General features: G+C 38.4%; 1 protein-coding gene across 1 annotated transcript in view; it reads left to right on the top strand.

Moving 5' to 3' along the window:
* Positions 1-21,456, top strand: part of emilin1b (elastin microfibril interfacer 1b) — a 39,842-nt gene that overhangs the window by 4,567 nt on the left and 13,819 nt on the right. Inside the window, exon 2 of the mRNA XM_039673107.2 lies at positions 18,325-18,447. Coding sequence (XP_039529041.2) covers positions 18,325-18,447 — 123 coding nt within the window. The remainder of the gene's footprint in view (positions 1-18,324; positions 18,448-21,456) is intronic.

Below are 21,456 nucleotides of genomic sequence, written 5' to 3'. Positions count from 1 at the left end.
CAGTTTGTTTTTGTTGCCATTTGTGGAGCCTGGGTTGTCTGCATAGACCGAGTTTTTTTTTTTTTTAGCTAGCGGATAGTGAGGAGATGTTTGACAAAAAATGTTTGGGCCTAAATGTTTGGGACGTGTGACATCGCTTAGAGCACCTTTAACCTGGACATTTCTCATATTTCTCACCCCAAAGCCTGTGCACACTACCTAATGGAAGTTGTACCATGCAATCTACATCAGACAGTCTGTAGGCGTCCCATCTAAAGATGATACTGTGGTCAGTCAGGTCCAGTTATCAGTTTGCTCTCTATAAAGGGACGGTGTTCAAAGCTCCGTTGAGATCACTATTCCCAAATGGCTGATTAGACACAGACAGAAGTTAAGATCCCTCTCAACAGGATAACGGAAAAGTGGTTTTCGTTTGATCTATTTTTGCAACAGACTAACAGGGGCTTTAAATGAAAGACTCTTCATTAGCCATTTTATGAGTTTCAACATTTGAGCTTATATTGTAAGATCCAGTGCAACTCTGCCACCCATCTACTTCTCTTGCAACCCAATTGCCTTTGAATATGTTCTTCATGTGTACTTCAAAATTCATTGTGCCCATTGTTTCTTTCTTTTTATTCGGACAAGTCTTATTTGATGCTATTTTATCCTTAGTATTGTGTAGCTGTTTCTTTCTACCTTTTTTCCTGGTATGGAAAGAGGGTTAAAGCAGAGCCCTCTGTGAAAGGAAAGTTCTTGGCCCTTGACCTGGGCTTTTTTTTTTTTTTTGAAGATGTGGCAGTGGTTGTGAAGCCAAGAGCTGCCTGTGACGGTGCCTGTCAGTCTCGGGTCTCATCCAGACCACCCCACGCCGTCACACACTGACAGGAAGCCCTCGCTCACACAACGGCCCCTTCACACCAAGAGGAACTTCCTGAAGTGGATGATCAGGACTCTGGCCTCGTTCTGAAAAAACACCTCTGATGCAGAGGGCTTCCTGTGAACATGTATGTGTTTGACAAGGGAAGCAGTTAGTGAATATTAATGGATGTTCAGACATGCCAAAATGTCTGTCATGAATGATTGTTTCTGGAAAACAAAGCTTGAATGGGATTGCATCATTAGCTTTGCTTTCTGTGAGTGGTTCTGTTTAAAGCAATGGTATCAGTTCAGCTATCTTTAATAATGTCTTGTTTCTAACTATTAGATATAACAAAAATATGTTATACGAATGCTTTGCTAATGTTCCGATTAAGTTATGAAGATATCATTTTTGAATATTCATTCAACATTCAAAACATCCAGTATTTTCAATGTTTTAAAAACACATTTCTTAGTTGGGCGAATGTTACGGAAAACATAAAAAGAACATTCAATTTTGTCATTTTCAAGGGAAAATGATAGGAAACCGTAATGAGAACCGTTTAAAAAATGGCTAAAGTATTTCAGAACAAAATTCCATGAACGATGTATAAATAATTTTTGTGGTAACATCTTGCAAACATTATTAAAGACCAGATAATTTTGAACAAACATTCTATTAATGTTAATGGAGGAACATTTATTCATAACTATGCGAGAACCTTGTCAGAATGTTCTAAGAATGTTCCCAGTTTGCTGGGATGATGGAGCAGTCCTGGTAGGGTGCAAATGCATAGCCTATCTAAACATTATTTAATAGTTTACTAGATAGCTGACTTGTGATTGCATATTAACACAAGCAATATCAGACACACAGTATTTTGAAATCAAGAGAGGATAGAAATATGAAATGTGAAATATAAATATAGAAATATCATGATGCCAGGGTGTTATGGGTAGTTACCAGAGTGGTTACCAGTTGCTATGGGGTTGCTGAGGTGTTTCGATTGGTTCTTAGCATCTTGCAATGTACTGTTTATTGCCATGGACACGAATGATACATTTAAGGGCACCATTTGTGCAAACTTCTCTTTTACAGGGTGTTTGAACATAAATGTGTGTCAGCAAAGTGTGTACACAACCACCCTAAAATGGTCAAAATACACCCACTCATCTTTTTTATATTCCTATACATAAGCAGTGTCTCAGAACAAGCGTTTGCAGATTGTAGCTTTTATGTTTCATGTTTGTGACTCCAAACTGAATGTCAGAATGGGAAAGAAAGGTGATTTAAGCAATTTTGAGCGTGGCATGGTTGTTGGTGCCAGACGGGCTGGTCTGAGTATTTTACAATTTGGGCAGTTACTGGGATTTTCACGCGTAACCATTTCTAGGGTTTACAAAGAATGGTGTGAAAAGGGAAAAACGTCCAGTATGCGGCAGTCCTGTGGGCGAAAATGCCTTGTTGATGCTAGAGGTCAGAGGAGAATGGGCCGACTGATTCAAGCTGATAAGAGCAACTTTGACTGAAATAACCACTCGTTACAACCGAGGTATGCAGCAAAGCATTTGTGAAGCCACAACACGCACAACCTTGAGGAGGATGGGCTACAACAGCAGAAGACCCCACCGGGCACCACTCATCTCCACTACAAATAGGAAAAAGAGGCTACAATTTGCAAGAGCTCACCAAAATTGGACAGTTGAAGACTGGAAAAATGTTGCCTGGTCTGATGAGTCTTGATTTCTGTTGAGACATTCAGATGGTAGAGTCAGAATTTGGCGTAAACAGAATGAGAACATGGATCCATCATGCCTTGTTACCACTGTGTAGGCTGGTGGTGGTGGTGTAATGGTGTAGGGGATGTTTTCTTGGCACACTTTAGGCCCCTTAGTACCAATTGGTCATCGTTTAAATGCCACGGCCTACCTGAGCATTGTTTCTGATCATGTCCATCCCTTTATGGCCACTAAAATGTACTAAAATTGCCACCACAGTCACCAGATCTTAACCCAATAGAGTATCTTTGGGATGGGGTGGAACGAGAGCTTCGTGCCCTGGATGTGCATCCCACAAATCTCCATCAACTGCAAGATGCTATCCAATCAATATGGGCCAACATTTCTAAAGAATGCTTTCAGCACCTTGTTGAATCAATGCCATGTAGAATTAAGGCAGTTCTGAAGGCAAAAGGGGGTCAAACACAGTATTAGTATGGTGTTCCTAATAATCCTTTAGGTGAGTGTATATTACGCTGCTTTCACTTTAATACACAAAATATACACATGCGATTTCTTTACTTGCTGTTTACGTTTACAGTCATAAGCGATTGTGTTTATGCGAACTTTGTGTGTTTTTGACACAACCTCGTGTGTATTTAACAGTTTAAGAGCAATAACACTTGAAAGAGAATTGAGTTTAATACCCACGGAACGCTTCGCCTGCATTGGATATGTGCGCTCAGAAAACCACAACAGAAGTTTAGACTGGTATGGCTTTAAAACGCATGCAGATAATAAACTTTCATGATGATGATGAACTGCAATGTTACGTGAGTGTGACTGTGATTGAAGAGATATCATCAAAATCAAACAGATGTTTTGGTTTTTGGCAGAGTATCAGAGGCATGAGCTGTAAAGGCTCCACCCTCTTCTAGAAAGCCTGAGACTTATATCACTTCTTGTAAAAAGGGGAATAATAGGTCCTCTTTAAACCATGCTTGGTGGTTGCTTACTTGCCCTAGTCAAAAAAGCCCACATATAAATCCGGCCTAGCTGGTTTCACAGACAGAGCTTAGATTAAGCCAGAATTAGGCTTTAGTTTAATTAGGACCAATGGTGTAGCAAACACAGATTTGCGCAATGCCACTGATTAGGACATTTAAGTAGCTTTTATAAACGGGCTTATAAAAACAACATTATTGGTGTGCAACTTGAGACAAAACAATGGCACTGAGATATTTTAAAATAAGCTCAAAAAGCTCAAACACTCCTGCCTTGACTGTAAAACCCGATGATATTCTGGTCCCTAGATATAAATTTCGTCAACTTCAAGAGTATGAGATTTTTTTTATAGTCTCCCTGGTGAAAATAGTAAATCTGCGAAGAAATGTGATAAAGTACCTCTACTCAACAAGCTGCTGTATGTCCATTGATAACAGTGCGGGATAAACTTTTATGGACCAAAGTTTTATACTAGACTGCAGAAAAAACTATTCTAAATTATTATTATTTTACCTGACATATCTAGTAGTATCTATATATATCTATATATATATTTTATCTAGTATATTTTAGTCTTATGTTCCAGTTCTAGAGATTTTTTTAAATATCTATAAATCCTTGAAACAACATTTAAGTGAAAACAAGTTATCCTTATTAAAAATGCACTACTGTTCACAAGTTTTGGGTCAGTAAGATTTTTTTTTAAACAAAATGTGACTTTCATTCAGCATGGGTGCATTTAAAGTGACAGTTAAGATATTTGTCACAAAATTTCAGATTTTATTTCAAACAAAGAAGAATCCTGAAGAAAAGTGTCAGTGTTTCCACAATATTAAACAACCCCCTTTTTCTGAAGGATCATGTGACACTGAATACTACGGAGACCCTAAAAGGACCTGGTGATGAAGGCAAAGGTTTTGCGTTCCAACACAAACTTTGCATTTCCTCTCACACTTTGCGTTCAATAGCAAAGAGACCCAAAATAACTTAAAAGAAGCTTTCTGACATCACAAACTACCTTGTAACCAATCTGGTCAACGTGTGGAATCACAACGTGTGACAGGTCATCAAACGAGTGGATCTCCGAGCTGGTGTGATTGAGTGGAGGCGGGGCTAATTTGCATATCCATAGACCGAGTATATTAAACAAGGGTGTAGAGTTACATTCAAGTTATTTTTTCAAGAAAATTACTTTTAAATATGTCATTTTGGTTATCAAATATGGGTTTTAAGGGACACAATTATTGACTACAGTGGTACTTTAAGAGTTAAGAATTATTAAAAAAAATTAAGAACTCAAGAAGGAGTCTCAAGAAGTTTCTGCAGTGTAAAAGTTTGTCAAATAAATAAAACAGGCCATTTGGAGTAAATTCCATTAGCATATAGGATTCATCTGATATCATGTAATTCCTGAGAATCCACAGATAAGTGTTTTATGGTGATGTGAAGATGGATGTTAAATCCATTCATATCCTCAGTGGAATTCGTTTAGAAGTGAGCATCTGACTGCAGAGTCAATCATGACAAAGAAGAATGAAAGGTCAAACTTGCTGTTTGAAAACATTGTGTGCAATAGAAGTGTGTCAATAACGATAAAGTTAGTTTAGCTAGCCCTGAAATGTGAAAGTATCTCATAGGTTTGTGTCCCCAGAGGATAGATCCAATCCAAGAATGGCATGAATGTCTAAATGTCTTTAGATAAAGAATCTCTCCTGGCTTGTGTAAGCCACATCTGTGGTACGTCTGCTCATAAGGCTCGCACCTTCTCCTCTCGCTTTAGTGTAGTTCCAAGCTGAAATGCCACAGATGTGCTGCTGCGGTCAAACCCCTGCAGGAACCGCTTTCCTGTAACGGGAGCAAGTTACAGTATAACCACAAGGAAACATTTTTCCCACGAGCTTGCCCTTCCAGCATCAAATATGTTCGCTAAAAGAGTGCCTTGACATTTACTATAGTGCATTAGCCTACTTTTAAGGGTAATCATAACACTGCGGCTTATCTGGAAATCAGAATGAGAAATAAAATTGGATGTGAACACCGAGAATGTCCAAATATTGTCCTGAGCAGATAAGAGTGGGGTTAATAGGACATCTGTTAGTGGCGGTGTTGGATGTTGTGGAGGCTGAAATCACGTTGCTTATTCTGGCACAGTGCGTGATTTTTTTCCGACCTCTGCTTTATTTCAGGAGGTCATGAAAAAAGCATTTAGCTCCAGATATTTAATACATTCTGGAAGATTTGAGTCGCAAAAGGATCTTGTAGACATCAGTCTTCTTTGTGTACTCCGGATCAAATAAAGCATGACTTTTTCTTTCCTCCCTATAGCACACGATTATGGCTATTACAGCTGTTTCATAAAGATAAAGTGCTTTTTTGTAAATTCTCATGCTTTTTTTATTCCAGCTTAATATGCGTAGACTCTGCTTTTCAAGACAAGCTCTTTCGATGTATATTTCTCTGTAAAGTGGCATTGTCATGTGACCCACTAAGCCGCATCAGTGTTATGCGCTACTAACTAAGAAAATAACGATTTCCTGTGTCCCTACAGGACAGTATATTTAAATCTTATCTTGAATGAATGAATGAATGAATGAGGCATTTATATAGCACTTTTCATATGTACTATTGTACACCCAAAGCACTTTGCAATCATGTCGGTTGAGGAGAGACCCATTTTATTGGATTTTACTTTATTATTTTGATGTGTACCTACACTATCATTTGTAAGTTTGGTGTCAGTAAGACTCTTTTTAGAAAGAAATGAATACTTTTATTCAGCATGTACATTAAAGGTTATAGTCAAGACATTTAAAATGGACAAAATATGTATATTTCAAATAAATATGTATTGATTTCACTAAAATATTAAGCAGCACAACCAGTTTCAACACTGGTAAAAGTTTCAAATGTTTCTTGAACAAAAATGAATATCAAGTTTTCCACACAAATATTAATCAGCATAACTGGTTTTAACATTAAAAATAATAAGAAATGTTTCTTGAGCAGAAAATCAGCATATTGGGATGATTTAGGATCAATGATGCTGAGTAATGATGCTGGGAATTCAGCTTTACATGAATGGAATAAATTACATTTTAAAATATCTATCAAAATACAAAAATGTTATTTTAAATTGTAACAATATTTTGAAATATTACTGTTATTACTGTATTTTTTAAGATAATTATTTTATAAACAGAAATAAAAAACAACAACAATGTTTATACGTATAGTCTGATTTTTTGCTCTGTGTATATATTTACTTACAAGAAAGTATAAAATCATTTTTAGTTTTTAAAGGATTAGTTCACCCCAAAATGAAAATTCTGTCAGTAATAACTCACCCTCATGTTGTTGCAACCCACAAGACTTTCGTTCATCTTCGGAACACAAATGAAGAAATTTTTGATGAAATCTGAGAGCTGGATCAGTCCTTTAAATTAGTCCATTAGCTTTTTAAGGGATCGAAACTGGCCGGCCCAGAAAAGTTATTAAAGACATTGTTAAAATTGTTCATTGTCCAAAAGTCATTTCCTTCTCTGTGGGCCTCAAGATAGTTCACGTAGTGTAACTGCGCAACGCTTCTGGGTTGTACGTCACATGCAGGCTCGCTATTGGCCGACGCTGGTCATTTGTGTGATGCATGTGACGTACAACACAGAAGCGCTGCACAGTTACACTACGTGAACTATGGACTATTTTAACAATGTCTTTAATAACTTTTCTGGGCCGGCAAGTTTCAATCCCATAGAAGCCTATGAGTGATCCAGCCCTCAGATTTAATCAAAAAATATCTTCATTTGTGTTCCGAAGATGAACGAATGTCTTATGGGTTGGAATAACATCAGGGTGAGTAATTACTGACAGAATTTTCATTTTGGGGTGAACTATCCCTTTAATGTTGCATAAGCGTAGTGTTAGCTACCAGAAGAGTTGGTTGGTGTACAGACAGCAGTCTGATCTTAAATTGCTGTGTTGGAAAGAACTGCTTCGCCGTTTGCAAAAACAGCCATAATGAGGGCTGTTTCCACATGATACGGCATGATTGCATTTTGGTGATGTTTGTAAACGGAGGTGGAAACCATTGGCAACAACTGCATGGTGCCAATTCATGCGATGCCTAACAATATCAGTATTGTGCCTGTGGGTCAGTCTTGATATTGTATCTCTGTATCAGTGTTTTCGTGTGGACACAGTTGGGGTGGAACTGGGAGTGGACCAGCGTTTCAGCCCGGTGCCCTCTCGGACATTCGGACGAGCATGTGTCCCCTCCTAGGGAGAGACAAATAAGCAAGGCTGTAAAAACAGGCAGACCGTGCAGCCAGAGCTGCTCTGACCACTTCCTGTTGCAAAGGCCAAAGGTCACGGTGTGCGCCGCACTGCCCGAGCAGCACGCAGGGTCGCTCGGAGGGGAAGATGTGTGGGTAGAGACAGAAGGATGAACTGAAGAAATGCAAAGCGCATGATGATTGAGCCTTTTGTGTGAAGCGCTGGAGCACAGGAAGTGAAAATGGTCAGGCTATTAAGTAAAACAAGTGGGAGTTTTATGTTATTATGTGTTTTTATGGTGTTCAATATCAAGCAAATTCCTTCGCTGAGAATCGCATTTTCCCGCTCATCTGTGTTCGCTCTGTCGCGCATACACTGTCTCTTTCTTTATTTGTGTAACTTGATAGTGTGTTTCATTATGCATTCAATCTCAAGTAAGCAGAGGCACGATACTGATGGATGTGCAATTGCATTGTATAATCTCCAAAACCACAATTCTCATTTCTTAAAGGACTAGTTCACCCACTGATGAAAATTCTGTAATCATTTACTCGGCCTAGTGTCAGTCTTAACTCGTATCTATGGTTCCAAAAAGACAAAAATAAAACACTATAAAAGTAGTTGGTCACACTTTAGTTTAGGGGACAATTCTCACTATTAACTATACGACCTTCACCTCAGTAAACTACTAATTACTGCTAGTTGTAAGGTAGTTGTTAAGTTTAGGTATTAAGGGATATAGAATATGGTCATGCATAATAAGGCATTAATATGAGCGTTATAAGTACTAATAAACAGCCAATATCCTATTAATATGCATGCTAATTAGCAACTAGCTAATAGTGAGAAATGGATCCTAAGCTAAAGTGTTACTAAGTAGTTTATATGTCTTGTGTGCTATACGTCCTTTGAAGTCATATCATAGCTTTGTCTGAAAAACAGATGGAAATTTAAAGGGGTGATGAACTAAGAAATCAAATTTTCCTTGAGCTTTTGACATCTAAGAGGTCATCATATTATAAGAAAATCCTGTAAGTTTTAGAACTGAAAACGTCCTTGTTAGTCCAATAAAAACTTTTATTGACACCAGACTCAGCAAACGACTCGTTTTTCAAAGTGGGGAACTATGACGTCAAAGAGGATAAAACACCACCCCTGCAGAAGAAGATCAACGCCTACTTCAACACGACCGGTTTAGCCCCGCCCACCAATTCATGCATTACACGCATAGCTAAATAACATAGATGCCTACCTCGTGATGATAAACCGGATCGAGCTACCGAGCAATACAGAATATTGTGCAGCGCCTGGCTGTGGAAGAAGACAGTCGCTGCATAAGCTTCCTCTGGATTCCAATAGGACTGCATGGTTAACTTTATTTTTAACTTTATTGTTTTGTAAACAAGACTGGATTTGCAGACCGATTGATAGTAAAGAACGGTTCTGTGCCGTATATATTGGATATGACAGGAATGGTGCAACACATGGACTCTAGGTCGAACGTATGGGCCAATCATTACGGTTGCCATTTTACAACATTGGACGTTTTCAAAACAATTTCCCCCAAGTGCATCGACAGGTGAGTTAAAGCTCATTATAATATATAAAACTCCACTCACAGCAGTGGGCGTTTCCAAGTCTTCAGTGCGAGACGCCCATAAAAACCAAGTGTTTTTCAGGTAGGCTCAAAACTTGGATACAAAATAGCCTATTAGTTATTCATTTTGATGTTTTTGAATGCAAAAAACAAGCGAACGTCATAAGTTGACCTCAGACAACAATTTAATAAAATTTAAAAATCCAGTTCATGACCCCTTTAAGTTGTTTTTTTTCTGAAAATCTTCGAATCTGCTTTTTTATTATGAATAAAGACACAAATGATTTCAGAGCTACACCAGACGGGAAGATTTTCAGAAAAAACAAACAATCCTGGTTCAGTGGAAAAATGTGCCTGTGGCGATATTTTTGCAGAATTACATTGCTTATTGCACATTTCGCGACACTTTCAAAGTGAAATGTGCAGTGAGTGGCGCTAAAAGCATGTTCAGTTTTATCCAAACCACTAGAATCTGGCAATGTTTTATTATGATGGTTGTTGTATGAATCACGGATGCTCTGAAATGAAATGTCCGATGAGTGACGCTAAAAGGTTAAAGCTATCACGAAAAAAATTAACGTACCTCTACCACATGTAGGCTACTAAAACCAACCCTAAACCATAACAAATATTGTTAACATGCCATTTGCAAACATGAAAATGTCAAGATGTATTAGTTTACGATGCACTATGGTAAAAGTGTTTAAGGTCATAACATACAGTAGAATTGTGGATGGAACCTTATGGAAATAAATACTCATTATTCATGACAATAATCTGTTACCGTAATCATGATTTGTGTGAAAGGAATAAAAGTTGGTAGCGTTTTATTGCCACTAGAATTCATTTCTGCTATAAACTGCAGTGAAATAAATGTAAAGGTTTTGGGAGTTTTGGAAAAATGTAGTAGTGACACATTTTTCCAATGAGCCTATGTTGGAAAAACTGCTTCTGTGAGGTCTTGATGTCTGATCTTCACACAAAGCTAGCATACAGCATGAGAAGACATGAAATATTGCACATGAGCCGTAAGGATTTAAGGTGTTTTTTTCTTTACTTTTTTGCCCTTTTTTGGAGCTTAACATAAATACTCACTAAACTGTTCTTGAATTAAAAAGAGCTATGTAAAGATTTTTCAGCCTTTTCCCCTTGTGTTTTCCTCAATGAGTAAATGACATTGATTGATGAAATCAATGAGTAAACTTTAAATTTGTAGTCTTGTGGAAAGACTGTTACTAGACGCCATTGTTGTTGTTGTGACTTTTCTATGAAGCCAATAGGTGGTTTGGTGGACAGATTCCAAGCATGTGAGGACAATGAAAAGCTGAACTTTGCATGATGTCCTTCTTTATCTCACACACCATGGGAATAAGAAACGTCCAGGCTCTGTTGGTAGCCACTGGCCTCTACACGTGTTAATCATTGTCGTTTTGCTCTACGACTCTGTGTAAACATATCAGTAGGCCGGGGGGAAAAGGAGGCCTCATGGTTTCTAGATGGGTGGGGGACATCATCTTGGCACTAGATCCAGGATTACAGTTCATATAAGAACTGAAAAAGACCCTGAATTGAGGAATATCTGAGGTGACACGAGTACATAAAAGTTTCCGTGAAACAAGCCAAAACTGAAGGTGTTCATATAGGGTAGCACTCAAAGAGTTTTTTTTTTTTTTGAAAGTTGTTGCATACTTGTACCGATCAAAGTTGTTGTTTTTTTCACAATTTCCACAAGGGTGTGTTAAATTGATCAAAAGTGATGGTAAAGATAAAGGTTAATGTTACAAAAAAAACTTCTATTTCAAATAAATGCTGTTCATTTGAACTAGGATATTTTCATTTGAATTAAAGAATCCTGGAAAAAAATCATCAAACTACAAATTGTTTTTTTTTTTTTTATGGATCAAATACAGTAAATGCAGCTTTGGTGAGCATAACTTCTTTCAAAAACATAAATAAAACATCTTACCCCGAACTTTCGAACGATAATGTAAATACAATTTAGCTTTGGCATAGTCACAGGCATAAAGTGCAGTTTAACAGATTGCATACTATGATTTATGAATAAACTTTAGTAACAAAGACATGAACAAGACATCCATCAGTGTACATAATACAAGATCCATATTACCATACATATGAGGATACGTCTTGCTTTTGGTGCAGTTAAATACATTTTAAATGACTTAAATGAGTTTCTTCCTGGTTAAATTGCTCCCTATAGGTAACAGACAATTTCTGCCGTCCGTTCTGCTCCGTTGTTTTAGGTTTATTGGGGAAGGTCCAGAAAGTGATATCATAGGATCCTGGAGCCTGTTGCACACATGCATATTCATGTACTAATTTATTTAAAGCACATTTATCTACACATAGATGCTATAGGCCATTGTTAAACATGCCAAATATGCAGTTGGACAAATTGTTATGACCATATTGTGAATCCCCTGGGAGGTTCATCAATTGAAATAGTAAGAAGGCGGATATTCTTCGAATGAATGTTCCTCCGAAACGCTACATTCATCTGATGTAATTTCTGTCCTGGGAGAAGCAATTACGGCCTTTACTGAGGGAAGGATCGGAGAGGACTTTTTTCAGCAGTGCTGAGAAACAAAGAGAAGACTGTATTTTTATGCCAGATACCCTACATGGATTATGTCACTTTTATGACAGATAATTAATTGAGTGTGATTGTGAAATAATAGTGTGTGTGTGTGTGTGTGTGTGTCAGAGGGACGGAGACAGAAACAGAGAGATAGTAAGTTCCAAATGACATTTATATTTTCAAGAACAAAATGATATTCATAAGTGTTTGCGTTTATTTTTAAGCATTTGGCAGAGACTAAGTGACTTAAATTTGATCTGTTCCTCTATACCCTGGGAATCTAACCCATGGCCTTTGCATTGCTAAAGCCATTCTCTGCTGTTTGAGCTACAGGAACGCTCACCTGGTTCAGATTACACGATTTTTGCCCGATTTTGGCACGATCCGTTTGACGTAGGGTGTCGTGGGGATTCATAAACGACAACAGCCGTCAGGACGCAAGATTCGATCGTATCATCTCGTATAGTGTGTCATAGTGGGCGACAACCTACTTCGTGTCTGCGATGCTTCACGACATCACGAGAAAATACTAGCATGTTTAATTTTTTTAACGGTCGTCCACGACGGTTCCGTCACATGTATGAGGTTGACCAATAGGAACACAAGCTTTTCTGTATACAACTTTTAAAAAAGACAAAACGAAAGAGAGACGATGGTGCTAAAAGTAAAAAAATATATAAGAAAACAATATTTTACCTCAAGTTCTCTTTGGAGGATTGACAGCCCATACGGTCCTCTTCGAGCAATCCAGGAACGTGTCCATTGTCGGGTTTTCTTTCTTTTTTAACTTTTTTTCTGAACAAAGGACAGCCAATACAACACTCACCGCTTCATCCATTGTTTGTTTACGTTCGTTTCCGGAAGTCACCCGCCTTCTCGATGACATCGCACGCGCCGTTAAAGACGGCATGCGATGACTGGTCAGAGAGCAACGTGTAGTCTGACAAGTGTCTTGTCCACGACACGACAAGTCAAAATCGCGTAATCTAACACAGTGATTATCGTAAAAGACAAAAAAAAAGTGTAATCTGAACTAGGCATAACAGCGTTACAGAAAAGTGTGGGATAGATTATCTGGTCACTTTAAAACTGCAGTCTATAACTTTTGGCGCTCTAGCGGTTAACAAACAGAACTGCTTGCTTCTTGCAGAAGAGCATTGTATCCAAAGCTACTTCTCTTTGTTATGTCTATGACGAGTCACGCAGGTACTGGTTTACTCTGCAATGGCACGACTCTAAAATAGTCCCAATGCAAACACTTATTATAGGTGTACAGTAGTGATTCAGGATACGACAAAAACACGATTTGGAAAATGGATTCATGATGTTAGCTACTCGCTTATTATAACCAAAACCAGTTCAGCAGAAATCCCGCCCTGCTGCCGATTCTAAAGATTTCATTGGTCATCTCAATCACTCTACTGATTGCCTACACCCAGTGTTGTGCTTGAACGCGTTCATATTTTGGGCGAACATGAACTGAACATATCATATTACTGCCTGATGAACGTTACTGTGAACTCGTTCATTCTGGTGTCTGTGAACACACGCTCTCAGTTTAACTTCATTGGTGGCATATTTTTATAGAGCTGATTCCAGGCGAAAACCCGGCTAAACACAAAGCACAAAGCAGCGAGTGAGGGGGCGTCATGTGATCATTTAAATGGGTTATGACAAGGTCATGAGGATGGGAAAAATCTTATATTTCTGTGCAAACCTTGCCCGTCGATAAAATAATTGTTGTCTGTGGTTGTATATGGGCTGTGCCTGTGGCAATAAAAATAATAAAAAAGAACTTTGGAAACGTATGGAAAAAATAACTATGAATGAACTAGTTCATTTTTTTGAAGTATGAACTATGAATTGAACTAGTTCATTTTAAAATGTGTGAACTGAACTTTGAACTAGTTCGTGTAGAAAATGAACTTTCCCAACACTGCCTACACCAAACACTGATCCCTAAACCTACCCATCACTAGCTGCGTTTACATGGACTCTTATAATCGGATTGACGGCTCAATCGGACTAAAAAACCTTCATGTAAACACCTTAATCGATCCGATTGAGCTCGATCCGACTAGAATTTCGATCGGATTGAAAGGGGTGGTTTACTCCTTTGGTAATCCGACCGAGAGAACATGTAAACACTTGATCGGATTGAAAACCAAAACTAAAAGGACTGCGCATGTGCAATGACGTATGACGCACGGAATGAGCTGTTCTTCCTGTTGAATAAAGTGTCATATAAATGAGTGTTCCGTTATTAAAAAAAATCTCATTTCATTCAGTGTCTATGAAGTGGAGCAGGACAACGTCCCACCAGTGCTTGTTTTAGATTCTCATCCACACACGACTTTTGGGCGTGGGGTTTTACTGTGTGATAAATATAAGCGGCACGGCAAAACGGTTCATACTCATCGTCTCCAAATCATGACCAGAGACGGTAAGTCTGTTGTTTAAAACAAATACAGAAACAATAGGGGAGAACAGTTATGCGCGAACAGTGGCATATTCGTGCAGTGTGCACATGTCAAAGAATCAATTCCGATTTGAATCTTGTGACATATAAACGCGCATATAAACCCAATCACTTTATTTATCATTCATGTAAACACCTTGATCGGATTCATCAATCGTATTGATTTCATTCCGATTGTGTCCATGTAAACGTAGCTACTGTAACCTTAACCAATGAAATTAGCTGCAGGGCGGGATTTCCGCTGAACTGGTTTGGGTATGAGCTCGAACATCATGAATCCATTTCCCAAACCGTGTTTTTTTACTACTGGGGAAAAATCTAATCACACACTTACCTTACGTGGTCCTTATTTTTAATGCTTTAAAACATCACACAGAAAGACAGTAACCAATTTGAATTAAACACAATCAATGTTAAAGGGTTAGTTCACCCAAAAATGAAAATTAAGTCATTAATTACTCACCCCCATACTGTACCAACCCTGTAAGACCTTTGTTCGTCTTCGGAACACAAATGAATATATTTTTGATTAAATTTGATTAAAATCGGATCACTGCCACATAGGCTGCCTAAGGGATCGAAACTTGACGGCCCAGAAAGTCATTGAAGAAAATGTTTAAATATTCCATGTGACAACAGTGGCTCAAGTATAAGTTTATCCAACCCGGTCTGATCCCAAGACGTCATATAACTGACGTTTTGGGACGTCTTTTGACCATACGTCAATATTCGCCTTTTTAGGGCCCCCTTAAACGTCGGTAGATGAGGTTATGGGATCCTAACTCTACCCCATACCCAAACCTAACCCTAAACCTAACCCGTCACCTAACCGACGTTAAAGGTAAAGCGTCAGTTGTATGACGGCCCGGGATCGCCATCTACCGACGTTTAAGGGGGCCCTAAAAAGGCGGATATTGACGTATGGTCAAAATACGTCCCAAAACGTCAGTTATATGACTTTTTGGGATGAGACTGTGTTAGTTTATCAAGCGGCGAGAATACTTTTTGTGCGAAAAAACAAACAAAAATAACGACTTTATTCGACTATTCCTTTTCTTCCTTGTAGGCCTGAAACGAGACTTCAAGAGATATCCACTACGCATACGTGAGAACTGAACTGAAGTAGTTGAAGGAGATCGCAATTCTCGCGCATGCGTCGTGGAAATCTCTTGAACTCTCGTCTTAGGCCCAGAGGAAGAAAAGGGGGTGAATAATTAATGACTGAGGCCTACAGCATGGGGGTGAATAATTTATGACTCAATTTTCATTTTTGGCTGAACTAACCCTTTAACTTTGCTTTCCATTGTGTGCAACAATGTTTGTCCATTATTCAGCTTTATCTTCTCCACGTCTTAAATTTCTCTTTTTAGTCTTTCACTGTGCTGCAATGCATTTTTCGATCCAAGTTAGTGACATAATATCAGGATAACATTACTTTCTTACTCTGAAGGGTGCTTCTGTTTTAGACATTTCATTTATTTTAAGTTAGTTTTTAAGCCATGACGTTTCTACGTGACCACATTTTTTATTTACCCTTACTACACCCATTCATTTCAGTCCTTTGTGACTGTAAAGTCATTTATTTTTAGAAAACAGAAATGGTGTAATGGAAAAAAAATATGAAAACATCCTCATGGCGGCAGGGATTGATATCAATTTTGCATATTGGAATAAACTCTCATTGGTTCAAAGGGAGACACACTGCCAAATGAACTTTATTTTGTCCTCTCATATTTTCCCTTCTTTATGGAGCTGAAACATGTTGAAAGTCTCTGTAAGTGTAAAGTCATGAGTGTTTGATGAAAGTGAGCCTGAAATTAAAATTCTGCATGACAAATCTGCTAAGAATGTGGATCATTCACTGCTGGCCGTAGCAGCCTGGAAAAACTGTGGTCGGGTTCACTCCAATCAACAGTTGAAAAACAAATGAAGCAGCATGACAACTTTGCAAAAAATCTTTAAACCTAGAAAACTCCTCCCATAAACAGCTAGCATTACGTGATATTGAGTGTATTGAGTAATGGATTGCCCACCGCTTAACACCATAAATGACATACGGGTCACTGAAATCAAGACCTCGTTGTGTTACCATTAAGGATGGAAGAAGAATTTTTGGAAAAAGGATATTAGCAATAATGGAGATATAAAAGACAATGAGAAATCAGTTTGGGACATATTAAAGCAACATTATGTAATTTTTTTTTACCTTAAAATAATGTTTCCAAAATCACATCAGTGGTTCATCAAGTCGTGGAGTGAAAAACAGGGTGAACAACACTTCTGCCATAGCCTGACGGGGTCTGTATCGCTTTTACTGGCATTACAGAACTGTAATATCTGTTTTTCCTTGTGTATATCTATTAAAAGTTAATTGTTTCAATGTTTAGGAGCACACTAGATGACCTCGAAGCCACAAAACTATTATTTTATTCTTTGACACGTGGTTCTGAATTGTACTTGTTGGTCAAAACATTGCATTTTCTCTTGTAATTCATTCTAAACATCCTTTCATTTAGCCAGCACAGATTATATTGTGATGTCACTCTTATCTAGCACCATCTGTGTTTAATATCGAAGGCCAAAACATGAAATTGTGCTGGCAATATGTGCGAGTGTCTCGAGCAGCTGTGGAGGCAGGAAATCCACTATAGGTCGTTGATAAGCCATGTCGCAATCAAAGCAGGAGTCAGTTGGTAATGGTCAAATGTGTGTGTCCACAGGTCTTGGGAAAAATTAAGTGCTTTTTCCATGACTAGCCATTTATTGGGTAATTTGGGTAACTTCCTTTTATTACATAATGCATTTGCAAACAGAATGTGGTCATGTGTTTAATACTTTGCAATAACCTGTTAGGATCAACTGTCAAACAGCTAAAGAGTAGGATTGATTTTATACATATGCAGTTTCCTCACCAGACATATTGTTTGCGACAAATCACAACAGCAAATTTTTTTTTTTTATGTATATAATTTTGATGTTATTTTAAGATATTTAATGCATTATAATTTTTCTTTTCCTTGTAGAAAGAGACACCAAAACATTTGCATGTGGCCACATTTGGTGGAATCCATACTAAGTTTAATTTTAATGAGAGGAAATGGTATTCATTGCAGCTGCACTCATGGTTGTCTGGTTTAACATGATTCAGATGTATTGTAAATCACATGTTTAGGTGGCCTCTGAGAAGACATTTTTGTTTTGTTCTTTCTTTAGAGACACAACACGAGTCCAATCTGTATTGCAACGGTCTGAGGTGTAACTTCAACGTAACTCATGGGGGCTTAGCGAATAACCACAGAAGACAAACTGCTTCTGCATTACACACAGCAGACAATCACGTAGTTTGTTGCCCTTACTAGTAGACTAAAACAAAACAGGGGTGAGAGACCAAGATGAGATAAGTGATGCAACCTGCTTTTACTGTAGACAGCGTGAAGCTCAACAGATGTTTGAATTCCTATTGCATGCAGCAGAGAGATTGTAACAACTTGATTCCTGAGCTTGTTGACATTGGTTTGAGGAACAGTGTCCACTAAGAGAAGCAAGAGACTATTTATTTGGAGATTTCTACTCATTTATGAGGACATGAGGAACATTTAGACTGTGGGGAATCACTGTAAATCTACACAGGCGCTATTAGTTTGAGCTCACATGTGAACTGTGCTTTAAAATGACTACTATCTTTGGAGACCTCCATTAGTTCATGTTTTAATTGGTGTGCTTTGAGTCACAGTTGTGGAATTATTCATATTTCAAAGTTCCATTCCTAAAATAAAATGCTAACTACAGTACATGTGTATTTTTTTTTTCTTACAGAAACTGGTGTGCATATGTGGTGACCAAGACAGTGAGCTGTGTGGTAGAAGATGGAGTGGAGACTTACGTGAAGCCTGACTACCAGCCATGTTCATGGGGCATTCAGTGCGCCCGTGTTGTAGTGTAAGTATGTCCTTTTAGCACGTATAGCTTGTTTTGATTTCGTTTTTTGTGTGTGTGTGTTCTGTTCTCGTTTTGCCTGCCTGATTTAGGAGGTTAGTTTCCATGGTTCTTAAAGGGATAGTTCACCCCAAAATGAAAATTAGCCCATGATTTACTCACCCTCAAGTCATCCTATGTGTACAGTATATGACATTCTTCTTTTAGACGAATACAATCAGAGATATATTACGTCCTGGCTTTTTAATGGCAGTGAATGGCTGTATACTTTTTGAAGACCATCAAAGTGCATCCATCCATGATAAAAGTCCTCCACACGACTCGTGGGAGTTAATAAACGCCTTCTGAAGTGAAGCGATGTGTTTGTGTAAGAAAAATATCCATATTTAAAACTTTATCGACAAAAATAACTAGCTTCCGGCAGACGACCTACACAAGTCGACTTGCGGCAAAAGAGTAACACTTGACGATGTATGATGTAGGAGTTGTGTAAGCTTTGACACCTCTTGTGGTTCAAACAAACAGGGCTGGACAACAAACTCGACATTTCTCTTTAAAAATTGTCGTTTTAGACTTCTACTCCATGACTGTCTGATGTTTTGTTTTGCTCTATCCTCTGCTCTTCCGTATTCGTCATTACTTGTGTGAGAAGTTCAAGGGTCACTCTTTCCCCGTAAATCGAGGCATACAGCCGTCTGCCGGAAGCTAGTTATTTTAGTCGATAAAGTTTTAAATATGGATATTTTTCGTGCATGAATGCTTCGTTTCACTTCAGAAGGACTTTATTAACCCCACAGAGCCCTGTGGAGCATTGTATCATGGATGGATGCACTTTGAATCTACTTACTTAAATCTACTCTACACTTAACCATTATAAAGCTTGGAAAAGCCAGGACATTTTTTAAAATACCTGCAATTTGTATTCGTCTGAAAGAAGACCTTAAAGTATACACCTAAGATGGCTTGAGGGTGAAATCATGGGGTAATTTTCATTTTTGGGTGAACTGTCCCTTTAATTAGTAAACACCTGTTCTGTTTCAGTTGATCATCCCCAGTATATTTAACCCTCTGTTCCCTTCTGAGAAAGTTATTTCTCCTGCAAACTCCTGTGTTCTGTTGATGGATTAATAAATGTTGTTTTGATTCTACTCATTTGTGCGCTTTGTATACAACTACCGCGGTCCGCACCTGATAACTTTTACCCGTACTAGACTTTTTCCATCACTCCAGAATTCTTAATGTTTAGTTTTTAATAACTTCCCTAAATGATGAAATGATTATCGGTATATTCAGTATAGATTTACTGAACAGAAAGTGTTGTTTGTGTGCCTGTCAGAGCATCAAGCCCAACAGATGTCTTTTTCCAAACAATGAGTAATTTGCTCCATTTAATGTTGCTTCATAAAAGGCTTAGAGCTGGAAAATAGCTATTTAGCTATTTATTAGAACATGGTAGGTTTCTAGCAGGTACACCATGTGAAACTTGTGAAGTTTCAGTGGAAACAGCCTATTTTTTTTTTATTTTTTGTCATGAGACAAAATAAGTTAGAATCAACCTTAACAGAATAAACAGAAATTTACTGCATTTCAATAGAACTTTTGATAACGATTTTGAAGGCTGCTATTGGATCATTGGAGGTAAACGTCATTTTATGTAACTATGCATTAGTTTACAAAGAGCTTATAACCTACTACTGTACTTTTTGTCACAGTCCTCCGTCTGCACCAGTCTGTCTTGTCTTCAGCACTACACTTCCCATGATCCTCTCGTCTGCACACCTGAACTCACTCCCTCATCAGCCTCCCGTTCAGCGTCCTGTTCATCTGTTTCACCTGTTTCCACCCCATTATGTTTGATTCTTCTGTGTATTTAGTTCGCTCAGTTTTACTCTGTCTTTGTCGGTCGATGTCAATGGATGTTTGATGTTAGCCTGTGTGGTGCCCGTATTCCTGTCTTCCAGCCTGTGTTTTGTATATTAAAAGTAATCTTTACCGATATTCCGGACTCCTCGTTCCTCTGCCTGAACCACACCCTGACAGCTTTGTTCTGCCTTAAGAACAATTGGTGCAATCAAATTAAGTACAGCATTAGTTCCAAGCTAGTAGTTACTAAGCCTCTAGTGTGGACGCTATGTTCCAATTTAAGTATGAACTTACTTTACAATCCTACCCTAAGGTTTACGCACACTATTTTTTATGTGTGCCAGAGACCCAAAAGTTGTGTGCTATTTTTTGTATGTTATTTAGTCAAGTCAAGTCAAGTCACATTTATTTATATAGCGCTTTTCACAATACAGATTGTATCAAAGCAGCTTCACACTGATAACATGAAAGTAGCACAACACAGATCAACAACATTGCTAAACACTAAATAACCCCAACTGAGCAAGCTCATAGCAAGCCAAAAGCAAGGCGACAGTGGCAAGGAACCAAACTCCATCAGATTGGATGGAGAAAAAACCTTGGGAGAACCCAGGCTCAGTCGGGGGCCAGTTCTCCTCTGGCTTACATTCATATTGTTTAAATATAAATATTAAATATAAATATTGTTTATGAAAAAAAACGGCGCCATAACATATCGCAGGCGTTGAGTCGTCTCTTCACAGGCGTTGAGTCGTCTCATCACAGGCGTTGGGGCATCCGAAATCCCCGTGAGAGGCTGGATACAAAACTGGACCTGACGAACGCCATTTTTCTCGGGACAAGCGTCCCGAGATAACAGCAGAAAGGCAGATGGGAAATAATTAGCATAGCTGATGTTCATAATGATTTCCGTTATAACTCACAAAACTCTCCGTAACCTGAACTCTCCGCAACCCAGCCATACGCGCCGACCCGTTTGTCTAAAAGGCTGTCGAGCCCCACTGGTGCGTTAAGCAGTTTCAGTGGCAAACGGTTCCGTATGGCATAACAGAGGACTAGAAGGTAAGCATTATGTGAATGCTTGACTAAAGAGATGCGTCTTTAATCTAGTTTTAAACTGTGTCAGCGAGTCAGAGGCTCGGACCGTAT

Source organism: Pimephales promelas, chromosome 15, assembly GCF_988280905.1.
Source record: "Pimephales promelas chromosome 15, fPimPro1.hap1.1, whole genome shotgun sequence".
Taxonomy (NCBI): domain Eukaryota; kingdom Metazoa; phylum Chordata; class Actinopteri; order Cypriniformes; family Leuciscidae; genus Pimephales; species Pimephales promelas.
This window is presented reverse-complemented; position numbering and strand designations above follow the sequence as displayed.